The sequence below is a fragment of the Denticeps clupeoides genome, chromosome 3 (assembly GCF_900700375.1).
Source record: "Denticeps clupeoides chromosome 3, fDenClu1.1, whole genome shotgun sequence".
Lineage (NCBI taxonomy): Eukaryota > Metazoa > Chordata > Actinopteri > Clupeiformes > Denticipitidae > Denticeps > Denticeps clupeoides.
The window spans coordinates 13,012,967-13,033,332 of NC_041709.1; the positions used below are offsets into that span (position 1 = coordinate 13,012,967).

The 20,366-nt window shown below is 43.9% G+C and overlaps 1 protein-coding gene across 9 annotated transcripts in view; it reads right to left on the minus strand.

The window, feature by feature from the left end:
• Nucleotides 1–20,366, minus strand: part of tcf4 (transcription factor 4) — a 134,420-nt gene that overhangs the window by 23,841 nt on the left and 90,213 nt on the right. For all 9 annotated transcript variants that reach the window (XM_028971075.1, XM_028971081.1, XM_028971076.1 and 6 more), the window contains 5 exons: nucleotides 5,083–5,188; nucleotides 4,223–4,356; nucleotides 3,645–3,780; nucleotides 1,787–1,857; nucleotides 748–826 (listed from right to left, as the gene is read on the minus strand). In XM_028971075.1, the coding sequence (XP_028826908.1) occupies nucleotides 748–826; nucleotides 1,787–1,857; nucleotides 3,645–3,780; nucleotides 4,223–4,356; nucleotides 5,083–5,188 (526 nt within the window). The remainder of the gene's footprint in view (nucleotides 1–747; nucleotides 827–1,786; nucleotides 1,858–3,644; nucleotides 3,781–4,222; nucleotides 4,357–5,082; nucleotides 5,189–20,366) is intronic.

Consider the following 20,366-nt stretch of genomic DNA (forward strand, 5'->3'; position numbering starts at 1 on the left):
GTGCTGAATTTTACACGCTGATTATGAAGAACTCATTTTTCACGTTAAGGAGCCGAGAGCGTTTGCATCATTGCTTTTTGCGGGAACAGTAATTGGGAAAACAAAGTGAAGGGTTGACAAACGAGTGTGAGGGAAAAAAAAGGTGTTTGTGTGTGTGTGTGTGTGTGAGTGTGAGATATATACATTCAGTGTGTGTCTGTTCGCTTTTGGCACTTTAAAGAGTTGTCGTGGGAACGTATTGCCGCAGAGCCTTTCAGACCCGAGTAGCCGAGTACAGATTCATGGCCAGCCGGCTGGCCGCCATCTTGTGCGAATCTGTTTTGAGAGTGCCAGGCCTAATTACGGCAAAGTCTGCCTTTCATAATTTGGACATTTGTTTTTCCATCAGGCGTCCATCCATAAACTATTAAACAACTTCTTCCCACACTCTTTCTCTCTGTCTCTTTATTTAACTGCTGCAGATGAGCCCCAGCCTCGATATTTGCGTGACGTTCGGCAAATCAGCGCTATCTGTGCCTGGCCTCTCGGGGAGTGGTGCGTTTCCATCCGACAGGACGTCTCAGTGAAGAGTCCATAATTACTATTTGTTAAAACTCGTCTGGGGGAAAGAAGATGAAGGAAAAAAAAAGACCAACAGCCACATTACTCAACCCACGTTAAAGGTTTGCCTGAGCGCGCCGTCTCGGGTGTAAAGGGTGTGAGAGTGTGACCAGCGTTAATGCTGTATGAGAGAGCGCGAGTGCCTACCCGTGAGGGAAGGTGGAGATCCGACTGGGGTGGAGGGATTGGAGGAGAAGCTGTTGTTTGTGTGATCGGGGGAGTAGATCTGGAACGACAGAGCAGATAACACCACCGTGAATCACAGGCAACAAAATAGCATTTAGCGTCTCCCTAAAACCGCCAGAAGAAAAACCATCAATGAACTGTCTACGCCTTTGTAAATGTTACCGAGTGTTTATGTTTGCAAAGGAGTGTGTGCGTATGTGTGTTCTAGTTTGCCCTTAGTTCTGCTGACATACACAGGAGCTATCATCAAATCTTTCCTTTAGCAAAATTCTCACTGAGCTAATTATTCCACTAAGGATTTTAACCTTGCTTGGCAGAAAACACATTTAATCATTCCTCAATTAGGACGCTTATCATAAAATACTCTTGAGTAATACTAAATAGGTAGAAATGAGCCTGAATAAATAGCAATGGTCTCAAAATAGTGGAGAAGGGAACACACACATGTTGAAAATGGCATTACAGAGAGTACTGGCTCTTTACTGGATTGATAGCATTGAGCTCAACAAGGCTTGATGTGTCTTTTATTATTGGACATTCAGTACACTACTGGTGAAAAGGTTCAACTCTATGGAGTCGGTTTTAAATAGTCTGATACAGGAAATCTATCAGTATGTTTGATGATGAGATGCTTCAGAGCACAATCATAAGGCGCTTCATGAGATGATCATTAACACCAGTGAATAAAGAGTAGCCAACAAGGACTTTCAGGACCCCCCCCCCCACCCACTTTGTGTAAAGGTTTTGTGTACATTATATGCGCAATTTCATTATTCTGAATCATTTTGTTCTAGAATGCAAAAAATACAGGAAAAAAAACATAAGTGTGTTAAACCTTTTGACCTGTATTGTCTATGCTTAATCAATCACCTGTCATATCTGACCGATTTCTTCAGCATAACTATGTTCTCCTAGCATTTCAGGTCTTGAGCTCAATGTCATGTGAATATGTTGACTGAATGTAACAATGTTCTGTGCACGTGTGTCGAGTCCAACTCACTGAGGCCAGCGCTTTCCCCAGGGCGTCGCCAGTCTGAGAGCTGCTGCCTGCCCCGCTCGACGCCCGGTTAGCTGCAACACAGAGAAGAAGAGTCCCATAAACAAGGACACTCTTTCAGTTCACTCTTCCATCCCTCCATCCATCCCCCCCATCAGTGCCCAACATTTCCAGCTGTCACACCCCCCTCCGCCTCTGAGCACATTACTCACGCTTCTTCAAATCAGGCTGACCCAGGAGACATAGGACAGGAACACACACACTCAAACCATCCCACAGTGAGCTGCTCAGCTTCAGTCTCTTTTCAAACAACATTTTCCAACTTCATGAATGCATTCCATACATTTGTTAAGATAAAATGAATGCTTGTGCAATCCTGCCCAGCATGTTTCTCTCGGGCCCAAGGATGTTTTCACAGAAAAGTAAGCCTCATTCACATCAGGTCTGCCTCCTGAAATCTTGCATTCTGGCCCCACCCACAAGCCTTCTTAAACAGGCTACATCCCCATCCCAAACCCATAAAAAGAGTGCAGTAGGGCATCCATGTGCAGTGACTGCTCCGAGCCCAAGAGATCAGGCACTTCTCTAGTTATTTAGCCCATATTTCTCTCATGCAGGCTAATGCGCAGCACATGTCCTCCTCGTAAAAATCAGTTTCAATAAAGAAGAGCTTAGCTCTGCAGCGGGGGAGGACACGTCCTCAAAAGAGGGATCCACTCTCTTAGATCCTTAATAACAGCTAATAAACAGCTAAAAAACAAAAGCGTACCTGAGACCACAGCACAGGAAGAGCCTCCTTATTCTCTCATAGTCACTTTAATCCCCACGGGTCCTAATATGAACACAGTATTATGCATCACGGCTGGCCAGTCAGTGGTGCATATTACCAGTCAGTTCATGACTGCACTGAGTGTGTGTGTGTGTGTACGTGCATGTCCTGCTGCCTTCTGAACTCCCCCTTGTGTCTGAAGTTGCGGGACATGCGCCAGCAGGACTCGTGTTTCCTATTTGTTTTATGCTGTAATGTTTATGTTTCACCATTCAGCACAAGAAAGAAATTATGAAGGAACGCAGGGATATTTTTTCAATTTAAACCCCCCAAAAATGTCTGCTTCACATTGTCTTTTTTTTCTTCAATTGAAGAAACCTGGACAATGTTTAAGAAAGGCTGCCAGACTTTTGCAGTCAGAAATATATCAAAAAGAATCAAAAACCAAAAATTAGCACCATAGATCGTATAGACCTCAGATTATCTTCTCCATCATCCCCCCTCCTCTTCTCACTCTACCCATCCATCTAATCCAGCAATCTATCTTTTTATCCGCTATCTGTTGACAAAGAGTAGAGGAATATATTAAAACAGCACCAATTTAAAGGAGACACCTCTAAAAATAACCTGTCTGTCTCTTGGCATCCATGTCTATACTAATCATCTGTGCCATCACACATCTCAATGCTCAGAACGTCCATTTCCATTTTTGTCTTGATTCTTCCCGTCCTCTCAAACTGTGCACGCAAAACTTTTTTTAAAAACATTTTTGGCATCATCTATTGCAGGTTTAATTAGGCTCTATTAATGTTCTGTTTTGGTCGTAAACATCTTTCAGGCACCTACCTCAGGTCTAATTATTCTCCGAAGAGAGTTCTGTCCTCCAAACAAGACCCAAGAGAAAGATGACTCACAGTGAAAACATGAAGTGACACAACTGAAGTGAACTAGAACGAATCCACACAAAAAGAGGAAGAAAAAAACCGAGAACTTCACGGCACGGTTCAACTTGAATGAACTGAAGTGAATCAAATTGGGCTGCATGACATCGGGCCTGGTGGAATGGAGAGGGTCGGGGTCGGGGCGGCTCACCCATAACGCTGTCTGTTCCGTTCGTGGTGGCCGAGCATGAGGCTGCGCTGTAGTGATTTGTTCCGCTGCTGCGATGGAAACTGGACATCGGAGGAAGACTGGAGTTGATGTCGGCTGAGGAGTGTGACTGGTAACTCTGGAGGGGGGAGCAGGGAGGAAAAGAGGCTCATTTTTTGTTTTTTTCTGCTATAGTTCAGTCTGGCAACTTTTTATACTTCTGTCTAGGCTGATTCATTATGAACTGTGTCATATTTAAATATTTTCAACTGGTCACGTCGGACTTCCACTAAGTCATGCCAAAACCCTGCAGCTGAACAAACCCGGACATGTGTTCTATCACCAGTGTATGAGTGCTATTACATCACTGTCCAATACAGTTCAACCATCAATACTTATAAATGGCTGCCAAAATAAAGAAACCAAGACCTTAATTTAAACGAAGCAGTGAAAAATATATGTTAGATTCAGACAGCAGTTGGCAGCAGATTGGATACAGTTGGCCTGTATGGAACAATCCAATATTGTAGACACAGAAGAGACAAAGACCGCAGGGAAGGGTAGAGAAGATGGATGCTGACCAGCCTCTCGTGAGGGTGAAGGCCACAGTAGCTGCTGCTCTGAGGGCCATGTGAGGAATTTCCCAGCATGCCGCTGTAACCGGGCTGGCTCATACCGCTGGAGGAGCTCCATGGGTCTGTGCTGTGGTGGCCGTCTGAACACAGACACAAACAAAACAGGATTTCCCATCATGCCCATGCCAAACAGTTTGCATAAACATCTCACAACCATGTAACACAAACAGTGGCTCACACACACACAAACCCTTAAAACACAATTCTAATTGTAACCAAACTAAAACTTCTCACTAATGTCACTAATGCACTCCAGCTTTGCCTATGACGGTCTAGACGGAGTCTAGACACTGTAATGAGGTCTATGAGAACCTGACACAGGCCAGCACATGGTGTTGACTCAACCTTCAGTGGGCTGGTTGCACACAGGCTCATGGCCTCAATTAGACCCAAAGCCATTGTATTCTCATTACAGCAGGGATTAATGGCTGCTGGATAGACTAATGGAGAACAGCGGCTGCACAAGTAGCAAGGTATAGGCTTACGTTATTTGAAAAGAGTATTGCGTTATTGCGAGCGAAAAAGTAACACGTTTTCACTCGGTAATCCACCTCTGCTAGTAACCCACTTTGTTAAAAACTTGATTCTTAATAAGTGCAGTAAATCCTCACTGTAATTATTGAAATTCTTAAACTACAGCTAGAACAGGGTCAAGTGTACTGCTGGGTCTAGAGCTGTGCTCTTGGCTGTGGTTTAAGTGCAATAAGGCATGAAATAAGGAATTAAAGAGTGTTACGATGTAAAGGAGAACCACATTAGTGCTGGTTGCCGGCCAAAGTTTCTGTGTGTGAGAGAGTGTGTGTTACCTGGCATGAAGAAGGAGCTGGGGAAAGAGCCAGTGGGGGGTTTGGAGGAGGGGTACCCCGGCGAGTCCCTGTTGTAGTCAGCTGTGCTCGCAGGTGGGGCGTACACCTAGAAAACAGAGCAAGGAAAGGGGCAAGGTCATTCGCACGGTTAAGGCCCGACAAGAGACATCACAGCAACGACACCCAATCTGACGCCAAATGCTCATAGATCTTTTCTGATGCCAAAGTGAATGGGAATACAAGTTACAGGCATCATTTCCACTCAGGAGGTGCGACTATATAACATCACAATACTATAGATTCAGTCAAAAGTAGATTATTATATTATAGTACAGCTGTCTACAATACAGCTATGATATTTTTGTAACCTTATTCAAGATATGATTTTTTCCTGCATTTGGCCAAGTAGTTTTTATTCAAGGAACAGAGGTAAAATGCACAAGTATTATTGTGACCCAGTCCCCTGAGTAAATCAGTTGACAATAACATAAAGATGGATTATGGAACATGGTACAGTGTAGATTACTATTAATAGGAAGCCATGGCACCCCAAAATATGGCTTTAGGTGACTCGCAGTGCAGTTGGTTGTGGTAAATAAATCAAGTTCCATATTACAGACAGTGCCTTGTGCTAATTCGAAGGAATGTGAGAAGCAGGAAGGAAAAATACACCCAGAAACATGATTGCTGTAGCAGGGCTTTTTGCAGAGCAGCTTCCCGGCCAATCTGGCCAGCTCTCCCCTTCGATCTAAGTCCATCTGGGAGACTGGGAATTCTGTCACGGAAGCACAGGAAGCAGGCTCGGGCTCGGGGCGCCCATCACTGCAATGTCAGCTGCCTAACGAGCCGGTATCATGCTGTGCAAACGAGCAAGTGGGGTGCATGCAAAAAGTGCACTGGACAGTACCACAGCTGAGGGGGGTGGGCATGTGAGGCATGACCCTACCCCAAGTCAATCTAGGAACCAAACACATCCATTTTATCCAGAGAAAAATGAACAATAGTTTCATTGAAAGGTTAGCATGATTCTCACAAGGAGGACATTTGCCTAAAATCCCCTAGAATCGTGTGCAGCAGGTGCTGGCAGAGGACTGTGGGATTGGGGCGGTTTATTGTGACTGGGAGCACAGCTGGGGCGGCTTGTGCTTTCCCACGAAGCACCTTGCGCTGGTTGCACAATATGGACCACTGGGTGTATGGTAAAGCCATCTCGCCCGAGCTGGAAGGTGGGGGTGTTGTAATGCCTGCCGCCCACTGGGGACTGACGACAGAGACCGATCCTACACTGATCATAAAACCACATTTATGAGGACGCTGATTGACCAGCCTATGCTCTCATGAATGAAAGTCCTCAGACAAAAACGTTCGCGACCACTACGGTAAATCCACACACAAAATCAGATTACCATACTCCACTGAGCCAAGAACCTGAAAAAATATGAGCAGGAACTTCATTTTGGGACCGCCGCGCCTCGCAGACATATGTTTTATGAGTCCCTGATGTACTGAGGAACTTGCCCAAATGCACAGGAGTGCACACACACACACACATTACACACAGTGTTTGAAAAGCATATGGTTCCCTCTCTCCAGACAAGCATTACAGAGACCACGGCACCCACATTTCCTGTAGTCTGTGGCATGCACCTGTCCTAAAATTACTTTAAAGACATATGTACAACCAAAACATCTCATTTATAACCCGCTACAGTTATTTCGGTGTCTTGGAATCAGATATTGAGACATTGGTGACGTCAGAAGGCCCAAGTCCGGTTCTGCGGAGATTTAAAGAACACATGCATCTGATGGGCCAGTCGACTGCGACGCAGGAACAACAAAGAGACAATTTCACATGAAAGGCAGGCACTCAATAAAGATGAAAGAGAGCTCTGCTTTGCTTTATTTTTTGGGGTCTGATCTGAAATTTATGAAGTCCATTTCTCCGGCGATCTCTTGTCATGCACAGCGTTTCCATCAATGCCAATAAATAAAGTTCTGTAGCGGAGAACAATAAACAGGAGATGGCTCGGAGGTCGGGACCTTTTGAAATAAGACCCCAGTGCAGTATTTCAGCCCAGAGAGACATGAGAGAAAAGAGAAAGGGTGTGTGTCCTATCTCGGTTATTACTTCCACATCAGGGCCAATGTGCCGAACATCTGCTCGTCCCACTCCACCCCCACTCCACAACACCCACCCCCCTTCACCCCAGCCGCCCCCTCCGTGACTCTCCTCACCTTCCTGTGTCAAAACAGCCTTTGTGCTCGTGGGTGGTTAACTATATCAAGACCTGCCACAACTTCTCTTACGGATCCACTGCAAGGCCAGTGGCCAGGGACAAATCTCTATGGCGACAGTGTCACTGCAATGCCTAGGGTAGTTTTGGCCCTATTAACCCTGTAATTAATGAAGAGCCCATGCAGGAGATAAAACTGACTTATTCATCATGTGACCATATTGCCAAACATTCTCCCATACACACACCTGCAGAGACAAAATTAGACATATGCATAGTTATAGACATATGCATAGGCATTATTCCTAAGTGCATGTGTGTTAGTGTGTGAGTGTCAGGTTGAGAGAGAGTCTGTTTACTGCCCTTGATCAGAAACAGATGTGTTGGAATGCGTGCAGTGAGAGGAGCAGTCACGCACCACAGCCCTCCCCCCCGTGCCTAAAATCTTGGTTTCTCCTTCCCCCTCCCCGACTGTAGGCCCTGGACTGAAGGGCCTCCCCCTGCACCTGTGCCGGGCCCCAGCAGCTCTAACACACTCCAGACCTGCCCATGGGCCGTTAGGCCAAAACCCCTGGCCCGGCCTACAGCACACGCAAATGCAAACACACACACACATAGACCGGTCATGTCTTCAGAGTCCCAGAGGACACTGGCCGCTGGAACACTGTCCACTCACCAGAGACCCTGATGTGTGTAAAAATCTTGTTTCTGCTGCTAATCGACACCTACTACCATTTTCCCCCTATGTTGAGAATGGTCACACATGTAAATTGCTTAATCTCAAGAGGTGCTTTGATCTAAACAGACCAGTGAACAGTTCTCCCCAGTCCACCCCAGCAATTTGTGCCTTAATGCAGAACACATGCTGAACGCTGACTGTGAACAACTAGGGACACCAGTACACAGATCAATTCTACAAAAAAAAAAAAAAACACACACACACATAGAACTTCTTCACTTTCCTGCAGAGAGTGGAAAAATGGGCGGGGGAGAAAATCCGGAAGGAAATCCCACCCACCTCACCCTGGACTTTATTCTATCAAACTGCAATTGCAGTAATGTGCTCCAGATGCAGCTGTACCTTACTAAAAGAAGGCAGGTTGCCATTCACAAACACACACACAAACACACATAGCCACTATGCAACACACACAATGATGTTCAAACTAATCTCACACATTTAGCATAAGGGGGACCTCATGTTATAAATATGTAGAAAGACACATAAAAAATGCATTTATGATGTGTCACCCAATAAATACAATTACCTTAACTTTAACCACATACCTCCTTTTAAATTTGAGTTATTTTCCTTAATCAGAAGACTGGCAAAATTCTCCAAAATGTAGGTATTTACTTGCATTACGTCCTTGTGAGGACATCTGCATACACACGCTCACACGAACACAAAGAGAATAAGCCTCAGGCCTGCCATTACCATCAAATGGTAATTGATTCCACATGAGCCACGCAGCAGAATCAGAGGAAAGACGCACACACGCAGAGGATTACAGGGAAACACACATGCCTGTTACTTACACACACACAAACATTCACACAGACCCACACACACGGTAATTCACGAACGCAGATATCACACACACAGACACACAAACACAGAGGCTCCCTGAGGAGGCCAGGCTTCCTGTGGCTTGATTAGGGCGCACCGCGCACATACGAGAGCACGTCTCTGCAGAGTGCACCTGTGACTGAGGGGGTGGGGCTCCCCGCACGCTCACAGCGAGACCCCCCCCGCTGGGGGCATAGGTAACTCCACCCACGACATCAGGGAAATGTCAGGACTGCCTGCAAGCAGTCTTCACGCACAGTTCACAGAGGGGTGACCCCTGAACTCTGCCCCAAAAAGGAAGGAAATAAATATCTTCCATGTTAGTTCGCAGGACTGTTAAGGCTCGCCAGTTTAGAGGAGTTAAAACACCAAGACATTGCATTTTAATTTATTTGCTGCTGTTAATACCAGGGTTGAAAAATCACAAACAACAGCAGTTATGACAATAATTTAGATGGACAAACTGATGAATCTGCAGCACATGATACAGCCAACACTATTTTGTCTCAAGTTAATTTTTTTCTAAAGTTTAGTTAAGAGCTTCTTTGAAAAAGATCACCAGTATACTGTTACTAATGCTGCCACTGCTATGTCTGTGAGTTGGCCTGTTATACCCACTTTGGTTATGTAGCACCACAGCTGGCAGATACCGTGCTAACAAAAAGTTAGAGGAGCAATGTCCTCTGGTCCTGAATTAAATTCTTGCTCTGTGGTTCAAAACACCAGATGTATAGCTGTCCAATAAAGCAGCTAGACCTTGTAGTTGTGATTGTCACTTGCAAATAGGGCTTGGATTCAGAACATTCCGTGAATGGACAGGACAAGCCCTCAACGTTTTGTGATTTTTCAAACTTAATTTGAAACTTTTATGATAATTTCTGTTTGGCCAAATGGTTTATAACAGATTTCTTTATGGGATGTTGAACTGCTTTTGTCACAATTCGGATATTTCCTGGTAGTCCTGAATGGGATTTCATATTTGCTCCCTGATTACCTTGATTGTTTTCATCTGTTATAGTGAGTATATATGTATCCATGCCGTGTCCTGTCCTTGTTCTGTCTTGTCTTTTTACCTGTGATTCCTGTCTAGTGTCTGTGTGAAGGTCCCTGCTCCATGTGTTTGAGTGTCATGTGTTTGTGTCCATTTCTTCCCGCCATACGTCTCTGATAGCTTTACATAAAATGAAATAAAGTCAGTACAACCTGTCTTCAGTAATAAGCAAAAACAGCTATAGGAGTCCCCGGATTTTGCATGGACAGTTCATTATTTTAATCCATTTGAGCCTTGTGTGTGTGTGTGTGTGTGTGTGTGTGTTACATAGTCTGTAGCATTTAAGAGTGAGTGAATTGATGTCCTTGTGTATGTTCGTGTGTATGACTGCGTGTTTCCATGTTTCCCCAGTCCACATGCTCACTGCTCTCATCTCCTGCACTGATCACAGCTCTCGGCTGCTTTGTTCTCAGGCCCACAGCGGCGGAACAACTTGCCCCATCTCAGCTAAAAGATGAAGAAAAGGGAAAAAAAGACCAGAAAAGCAGTGATGATATAAACCATATACCGCGATCCCCAACATTTCATCAGCAGGAAAGAGACTCATTAGCCTCCTGACGGTAACAGAAGAGAGCGGTTTCAGAGCTGCTCTGAAAGAAGCTGAGAACCGCCGCAAAGGAGCAGGTGGGAAAATTTTTTTGGTTTCATTCGTCTCACGAGTGTGTACAAAGTGTGTGAGTTCAAAGCTCTGACAGATGGACAGATACTTCCTCTTTCCCTCCACATCTTACTTGCTTTCTCTTTCATTGATGCACAGAGAGCAACGCAACCAACATCACAATAACTAGAGCAGCACGTATCTCAGCAGTAATACAACAGGTTTCTGTACTAATACTAACTGGAAAACACAAACACGCCAAGTTACAGCAAACAGTTCAATTCATAACTTTGAACTATGCAATAAGATATTAGAAATATTTCAGATAAATCCAACTGATTGGTTTGTTAATGTAATGTGTGATTAAATGGGTGAAAGTTTATGTACGAGTTTCCTCACCTACATTGCACTGCTTTGCTCCATCCTTTCCAGCATTTTTGTCCAAACCCTCCCAATACCTTTTCAAGCAAGCAGAGTGGATGTGAGCTTAATAAAGACACACCTGATCTATCTTGCGCAACCATTGGTTTGTGCATTTGTGGCTAAATAGCATATTGCTTCTAAATTTCAGTTTTCAAATTTCAATCCCATAATGTATTGGGATTATGTAGACCACCTTCTTTCTAAATGTTGTCTGCTAAATACCATACATTTAAATGTTATTGGCCCCTAGCCTACAGACTAAATACTTCCTGTCTACTAGCATTGAGAAACATTGCCTATGTTGACAGACAAGGTGTAGCATAAAGAAACAAAAAGTTACACCCCTACTGCAGCAATGTACGCGAAACATGCCAAGAAGAGGGTTTAGCTCCTAGAAAAACCACTGTGTCCAGCCTGCAAACTCGGTGACATGAAAATTGCCTCCCCAGACAGGAAGGACCCTGTCTAAGCTCCATCTCTCTTCCCCAGGGTGGCCACCTCTGACTTCTGAACACCCACCCCCCACTCAGGGTGCGGTCAGCCCGGCGGTGCTCACCTGTGTAAGAGCTCTGCAGTGTTTAACTGGTGTTCAGCCTGACAGGTCCAGCGCTCGCCCCGGGCCATACAAGACGGCGCTATCAATAATAAAGAATGCTCTACATACACTCGTTCACCCAGACACGAGGCCAAACAAGAGGCTTTTTATTTTTTTAAATCAGATGGAGGAGACTTTACAGTGTAGGGGGGCTGGCAGTGCTGTCATGCAGCATGCTGCAGAGGAACCATAATAAAAGAGAAGAAACACCGCGTCATTCAGGATAATCTGTACAGTGACACCATATGCCTGCTTCCACGCAGGGAAAAGACTAACACACACACATACACACAAAAATCTCCTACTGAATCACCTCTCACCAGCAGAAGGCTCTTTGAATTCAGATAAATGACTGGATGAAAAAGAAAAAAAAATCCTTGACTTTTTTTTTCTCTTTTAGTCAGAAATAAAATACACATGAATGAACGTGAGGAAGATGATTATAGACGACGATCAGCTGTGAAGGAAAAGAGGGAGGAAAAGAGAAGTAACAGAGTAGAGGGACAGCTCTGAAGGGGAACACCTGAAGATAGGGGGATTATCTGTGTGCATCTCCCAGGGAGAGATGGGAAATGCCAGTGCCTGATGCCGGGCGGGTGAACAGCATATGAAGAAATTCCTCACCGACTGAAGGCCAGTATGAATCCAATCTCACCGTAACCACAAATATGGTGTGTATGTGAGTGTGTGTCAGTTTATAGGTGCAGATGCAAATTTCCTTTTTTGTTAGCATTTCTACTACATTCAGTAAATATGCTTACCTTTCTGAATCTTTTTTTTAGGCAAGAAAACTATATGAATGAATGGTTCACAAAATTCACAATCTGGTACAATATAGATATGTTTGTGTATACTTTAACTGTATCAATACAGATCGATTTAGCACAAGACACTGCCACATTTTTTATTTACTCTGTTTTACAATTAACTATAGTATGTATAAGTGTCACATTCTCTTCAAATGCAACTGCAAATAAATACAACTAATAATTGAATCTAATCTGCATTCTACAAAATGTGCACACACACACACACACACACACACACACACACACACACACACACACACACACACACACACACACACACACACACATATTTTCCCACATAAAAATAAAGATTAAAAAGAGTCAGATGAGACAGACTACTTTTAGCCTGTTTATAGTAAATGTATAAATACTTCCAAATGTGTTCAAGATGGCAGAGATCTAAAGAAAAGTCCAAGGGGTAAAAAGGAAGAATCTCTACTGAGTAAAGTTCACTTTTTAAATGATGACTAATTAAATCAAATTCAAATTTTATTTGTCACATTAGATGAATCAGGAAGTGACATGGTAAGGAGGTGGGCAGATTTAGAAGAAGGGAACTACAGTCCATCTCTGTAATTTACTACACCTAGAGATCAAGTCAGTGTTGCTCATTTAAGGCCTGCCCCTGTCTGCCAGGACAAGACTGGCAGGCTGGTGAAGGCCCTTCGGCCGCTCAGGTCTGCACCGCAGATGCCAGAGAAAGATCCCTGAACTTTCAGCCCAACCCTTAAAGCAATCAAAGCCAAGCACCTTTTCTTCGCTTCCCTCCCTTCCTCTCTCGCTTCTTTTCTTTCCCTTCATCACCCCCCCTTTTGTTCAGGGCTCTTGGTCAGGTGCCGGATAACAGAGATCCAGGGTTTGTACGGGCAAAACAGATGCTGACATGAGAACAATGCGAGTACAGCACTGCATCCTGGTAAAAGGACCCATTTCTACGCCACCACCCACCCCACAGCGGCCTTTTCACAGGCGGATTAAATGCACAGGATCTGCCTGTAATGCGTTGTATGCCATCATTCGGCCTATTGGGTTTTTTTCCTTCATGTTGGGGGGGTGTAATCTCACTCAAACCATTGTCTCACACAAAAGATTGGTCTGCAGTTCATTACCGTGCACTTGGATGTCTCTGGCTGCATGATCCGATAGTGCTGCCCCCTAGTGGAGTACAGCCACAATGCAAGCATTTGAGGTGAGTCCTGATGGCATTCAGCTGTCATTTAGACAAACTGAGGTTTAAAAGGAAAGAAAAACAAAGAAAGAAAGACGTTCTCTCAGTCGTCTTTCAGGAGTGCAGCATGAAGGCTTCGCAGAGACTCAAAAGCCAAACAGATACAGATAAGTAAGTAATACTTATCAGATAAGTAAACTCGACCTCTTTCCTTTGGATGCAGACACGAAGACAGATTTGGGCAGAGTCACACAGCTCTGCTCCACTGTCCTTACTGGTGGCTGAACCCTGGCTCAACACTACGTTTCAACATTAAACCCCCCTATTTGTCTTCATGGCATAAGGCCCAGATACGGCGCGAACCTGCCCCCAAATAACACACACATGGCTTATCTATGTTGGGATATGGACGCCATCAGGGGTCATTAATACTTGTTGGGCCCAGCAGGCAGGCGACATCGTCTTAGGTGACCCGGACATATAGATCACCCTGACAGTCAGAACCTTTTGTGCCTCGCTCCGCGTTCGGCTGAAGGGGGACGTTCAATTTCCTGGGTGGGTGTGCGGGTGGGGTGGGAGTCGGGGATATGAAATCGATCCTACCGCCCAGCGAGATCCAGGGCTCATTTCAATGGGTTGGAATGAGAGAGCGGGCCGAGCCTCTCCAGCCTCCCTTTCACGGCGTGAACATTAATGCGCTCGGTAATGGGCCCCGGAGAGGCCGCCGCAAACAGGAAATGGCTTCGGGCTGAGTAAAGCGTGGCCAGGGGAGACATAGGCAGGCCTGACAGTTAATAAGCAGCTCCGCTCCTCTCTCTCCATGCTTTCACTCGTCCTTCTATCACAGGGCCACACATACACAGCCCTGCATAATAATAAACATACGCAGATGGGAAAATATCAGGCCCGTGCTACATTCGCTGATAACAGAATATATCTGACATGTAACTAACAACTATTCTGAAGATCAATTACTCATGAGCTTTTTATCAATCAATTCGTTTGACTGGTTGAGAAAAATGAAGTATAGATGTAATTCCACCACTTAAAGTATACAGACTGCAGAAGACAGTTCTCATTTTTAACCAATATAAATATTCATAAAATGTCTGCCATCTTCCCCAATTCCATTTGTCAATTAACTAATATTGTTATAAAGAACCTTTGCTGCCAAAAACTTTTATTATCAATCTTCCCACATGAATCATAACAGGCCAAAATATTAGAAATAAAAGCCACTGTTAATTCTTCTTTATTTTGCAAAACATTGCATTCTCAGCTCAACATTTTCATGCATATCTGTATGAAATAGCAGACAATATTGAGCAAATATACATAGAGAGGACTTCGGCATGAAAAGCCGGAACGCAAGAAATGCGGAATATAATAAGCCACTGTACGAGTCAGTGGGGTCCAAGTGAAATAGGTAATTTTCCCTTCTGTCAGAGGCAGAGTTGGGTAACATTAGCTGCAGGTTTGGTTATTACTGGATGAAAAGCGAGCTTATGGATGTGGGGTGGGGGGGTGATGGGTGTTACAGAGAAAGATTGGTGGGGGTGAAAGAGACCCACGTTTCTACAGGTGATAGGGCTTAATAAGAGGCTTTTTATTATTCCGAAATCCTTTCAAGGTATAGCATTTTTGGCAAGTGACCATAGCATTTTCTTCTCCTAATTTAATTTAATTACTGCCATATGTCAGCCTGTGCCAGTGCTCGTTACTGTTCTCTCCCTCACACACACACACACACACACACACACACATACACACTGATCTGCCATGCAGCCTTATACACAAGGCTATTTACACACACATGCACAACACACACACAGAATAATAAATTGTACATCACAATCTTCATCATCTAAAGCACAGACAAAAGAGCAGGATAGCGTTTAACTGTTAGAAGGTATTTGGTGGTATCGGTGTGTGCAGGCTCTACTCTGTATGTCTGCCAAATGCAATACTATGGCACATCTGTCACACACACACACACACACACACACACACACACACATGACATGACTCATGGAAAAAAAAAAAAGGTCTGACCCACAGGAAGTGTTCCAACAGGACGAAGGACAAAGACATGGCATCCTTCATTCAGCCTTTTCTTCTCTACGACCTCTGGGAAGGACATTCTGCAATCTCATTGGTCAGAGCTGGACACTGTACCCTGCAGTGAAGTACTGGGAAGAGCTTCTACGCCATCGCTGTCTGCAACGTCTCGCCAGAGCGGCCACGCCCAGCCTCGGGCAGCATCTCAGCCAGTAGCTGTGAGCAAATACATCGCTGCAGCCCAGCAGCTGAGAATGGCGAACAATGTGCCAAATCAATTTATAAGGATTAATCCGGGACATAGGAGAAATCTGGAATGGTTTAAACAAGTCTCCTGCAAAAAGCCCTCACAGATTTAACCTTGGGGGAAGGTCCGAAACAAGATGGCCACTGCAGGAGAGGAGGCATCATAAATAAGTAAACGCTAGCCTGATGGTGAACGCGGCTCCGTAAACAGGGCTAGCGTGGCACCGGGGCTGATTTGTAAAAATGAGGGACCTGCTCAGTAGTTTTTCCAAAGTTGGGGAGCAGCCAATTGGCTTCCTGACAGTCAATTAATTGCCACCATAAATAATCAATTGATGGGAGTAATTAAGAGAAATCTCAAAAGTTTTAGCAGACCGCCTGCTCTACTGTAGAGTCAGCAGTGTGGACACAGATGAGGAAATGCAAACGACCCTGAACTCATACTTGAATCATTCCAGTGGATGAAATTATATATGAATATGTCTATAAATGCACAGCGGAAAAAAAAATCTCAATTGACGGCTTGTGTTTATGTAAAATACCGTGAATCATAAAAATGAAACAGTAACACGACAAATCTGAATGCTGCTGCATGGTTCATATGACCCTGGCATTACCCCCATGACCTCGGCCACAGTCACCCTGGTCAAGGGCGGCGACGTCTCCCGCTGCACGGTGTTTGTGCCGCCACTGCCGCTGTCCTCGCCTGCATTGTTGATGTTTTGTTCAGTCTGACACTGCCCTCCCACTTTAACAAATCACACTTCCAACTCTGCCAGGAAGCATCAGTGTGTATGTGTGTGTGTGCGTGTGAGATCACTTCTATAGACAATGGTGTAGAAGCATTCTTTCACTCACTCACACACACACACACACACACACACACAGCAAAGCTTCTAAAGGTTCACAAGTGACACAAACACACCCTTCCTTCTACACAGGCCCATATAAAGTTAATTGGTATTAAGATGCTGCCCCCCTGGGTAAGAGTCTCGCAGGGTCCTGACTGCATGTGAAGCGGGGGCTTTAATGGTGAACATATGGATCCTGCTGCACTTCAGACTACAGAAATCAGACCGGCATTATTTAGTGCAGACTTTAATAATAAAACCGCCCAAGGTCAAAGACTTGATTATTTCAGCATTTTAGACTTTTAACTTTCTTTTCTTCTTTTCCCCTCAACATACGAGCTATTTCTGGTCTCCTTAAGAGAGCTGAGATTTGTCCACACATCCTGTGAGCTGATAGATCAAAAGTGATTCAGAGTTGGACCTGAGTTTATGTGTGTGTGTTAGCATTCTGAGATGTGTATTGGTCGTGATTATGTTTGTGGCCACATGCGAATGTGTATTTTTACAGTAATAGGACCTTGGCTGGCCATGGCTTAGCATTGTGAGTGTGTGTGTGTGTGTGTGTGCACGCACAACACTCAGGAGACCTGCAGAAGCTGACCTATTTCTATTCACAACCTTGGAGCCAAACGCTGCGAGTGCCGGGCACTCGACCAAACGGCCACATCAAGACGAGCTTGACTGCTTGGCCATCCGACGCACAAACAGTCCGTCTCTGGAAGACGCCGCGGACGAAGATCGATGCGCCGCGCGATGGTCACGTGGCACTCTCTCTCCCGAATATCCCCACCCGATGCCGCAGACGATGTCACCGGCTGACCTTCCCGAATATGAGCAAGCCCGGATGAATCAAAAGAGCTTTCATTTGAATTCAGTCCGGCGGTGGCATCTAACCAGAGGGCGCGGGTTGGAATCGAGGTCGGTGGAAGAAAAAGAAAATCGATTCATCTGCACGTCTAATGTGGGCAGAATGGGTTTATCGTCAACTCAGTGAGCATGTTTCGAACAGGAGGATGAACAACGCCAACTGTTGCGGTCAAGACTCCATTCCAAACAAGAAAACAGCACAATGGTATTACAAGCTTAGAGAACATGCCTCGCTCTCCCGCTCTTTTTTTTTTTTTTTTGGAGAGACAATCACTCTGTATTTAGCATAATTTGTCTGTTCCCCAGCATATGTCTGAGGAACGGAGGATGTAGCTGCCGGGTCTCTGACCTATTTCAGTGGGATTGAGTCTCTCCTGACAAAGACTCCCTTTCAGGCTGATAATGAGGGGACAAGCGTTCCAATAGAGACAAGTGTGTCATGTCCACTAAGCAGGGGGCGGAAACCCGGGTCAATTTAAAAAAAAAAAAATAAGAAGAGAGAAGAAAATAAGGAATCAATAAAAAATATGAAATGCTCAGAATTTAAAGGTAACAATAAATGATGAGGGAGAATGGATGGACAAGCATGGTGTGTGTGTGTCATTCCACAAAGCTCATGAAGCCCAGCTGAGGTCCTATCAAGCTGGCACCAGCTCAGTCACTCTAGAGGTCCCGTTGTTTCTCAACGAGAAAGATCCTAGGAATGTTCAGGATATTAAAAAGGGAGAAAAAGGAAAAAAGAAAGGTGCAAGCTTCACATCCCGGTCTAGGCCGGGTGTGAGATCAATAAGAATATGGCTCAGCCCAAGGCTGGAGACATGCTTTGGCAAGAGAGCAAAAACAGAGTATAGTGGGGCGCGGTGTGGAGGGACAGCTGTTCTAAAGGACAGCGAACTAGAGCATCGTATGCGCAAAACGCTAAACTGGCCACCAGAGCCAAAACAGAGTTTGTACAAATTTCATGCTCAAAGCTTAACAAATGCATATTATCCTAAAACATTTTTCATTATTAATTTATACAAAAATAGTAAAATGAAATAAGGAGCTTTCTAAACAAAAAACACACAATTATAGCAGCTAATTTACGTTTTTACAAAACGGAATAACAGTAACAACAACAAAACAATAATTAATATTATCATTTGTGATTTTAACCCATACAAAAACAACCATGCTGAATTATGAACTGGATTTGATTTACAAATATATCACATTACCAGCTATATACTATATTATATACAAATATAATTTTTAAAATTATATTATATACTATATATACTAATATTTAACATATATGTTCTTCACTATAACTACATTTAACCACATACTGTAAATTTGCTATTTACATCAGTATTGGTCTTTATATTTCATATTTCATATATTTCATTAATTAGATATTTTTATTCGATACTTGTTGGCAATTGTTATTTGACACACAACATAATATTTAATTTTTATAAATTACAAATTATTTATTCCAAAATTATAATTATATCTTTTTTGCAATAATCCAGCCATTTCAACTATAAATTACATAAATAAAACCATGCAAATAAAACATTTAAAAATGTCTTTTTAAATTGTACAGGGCTGATTAGTTCAATTCCATCTACATTTTTAATCAAATAGAATTACTTGATTTAAAAATGTGTTTTAAGGGGAAATGGCCGTGACATTTTTACATTTGTATATCTTCCCAGTTGTGAGTGCATGTCATGTCTTTGCCGAAAGTAAGTCACTGAGCTAATTAAAACTTGAGGAATATTCAAACGTCTCCTTTGCATGACAATGTGGAGTACGCAGCCGGGTCTGAAAGGGGGCTTGTGCAGGGCCCTTTTGTTTTTGCTCGGCCTCTCTCTTTTGTTGATTCATTAAACGAAGGCTGTTCTTTCAGCCCCCAGCTTCTTCACAGCCCAGGCCCAAGCCACCATAGTCCAGTTCCTCCCAGCATCGTATCCTCACGGCCCGGCCCGCACACACACAACACACCACAACAAACACAACAAAGCCCCCCCCAACAGAATAAAAACGCCTTCGCTTCTAATAGTAATAAGGCGTGGAAAAGAGCATAGCATCAAATTTTAACAAAATGGGCAAATCTCGCATGCACCGGCGCGCCACGGATGCGACTATGTTGTCCCGGCTGGTATTTGCCCACCGAACGCGCACCGTAAACAAGCTCAGCAAGATGCTTGGCACAGAATCAAGAGCCACACAATACAGCCATCCAGGCCCCACACAATGGCCATCGTATCATAAACAAAAATCGGATTGTGGGGCTCGCATACAAAGGGGGTCTTGTGTTTACCAAAAAAAAAAAGGGGGCGCACCGCGATGCCAACATGTGCAAGGAGACTCCTGCGCCCTCCTGGCCCTGCGGGCACGAAGAGAGGAGGCCAGACGCTGCGCGGCAGGCGGACGTCTTCAGACGCTTCACAGATGGATGGAATATCGTACGCGTTTACCGAGGAAAATATATTTTACCATTTATACCGCACAGTGTATTGCGTACACAGTGCGTCGAATCTCAGGTTTGTCAGTTTGTCATTTTTAAAATTTAGAAACATTGCTCATCTTTGTGAAACTGACTATAACATTATAATGTAAAAAATATTTTTGTCAATTCTATTAAAAACTATAACATTTTTCTAACCCAATGTTGCGTCTAATATTTAAATAATAATAATAATAATAATGGTGTAATTACTGTTATTATGTCTAAATTATTATTATTTTAAAATATTGGACTCAAAATTTTTGAAAAATTGACAATAATGTGAATAATTGAAATAAAAAAGTAAATATAGCCCTTTT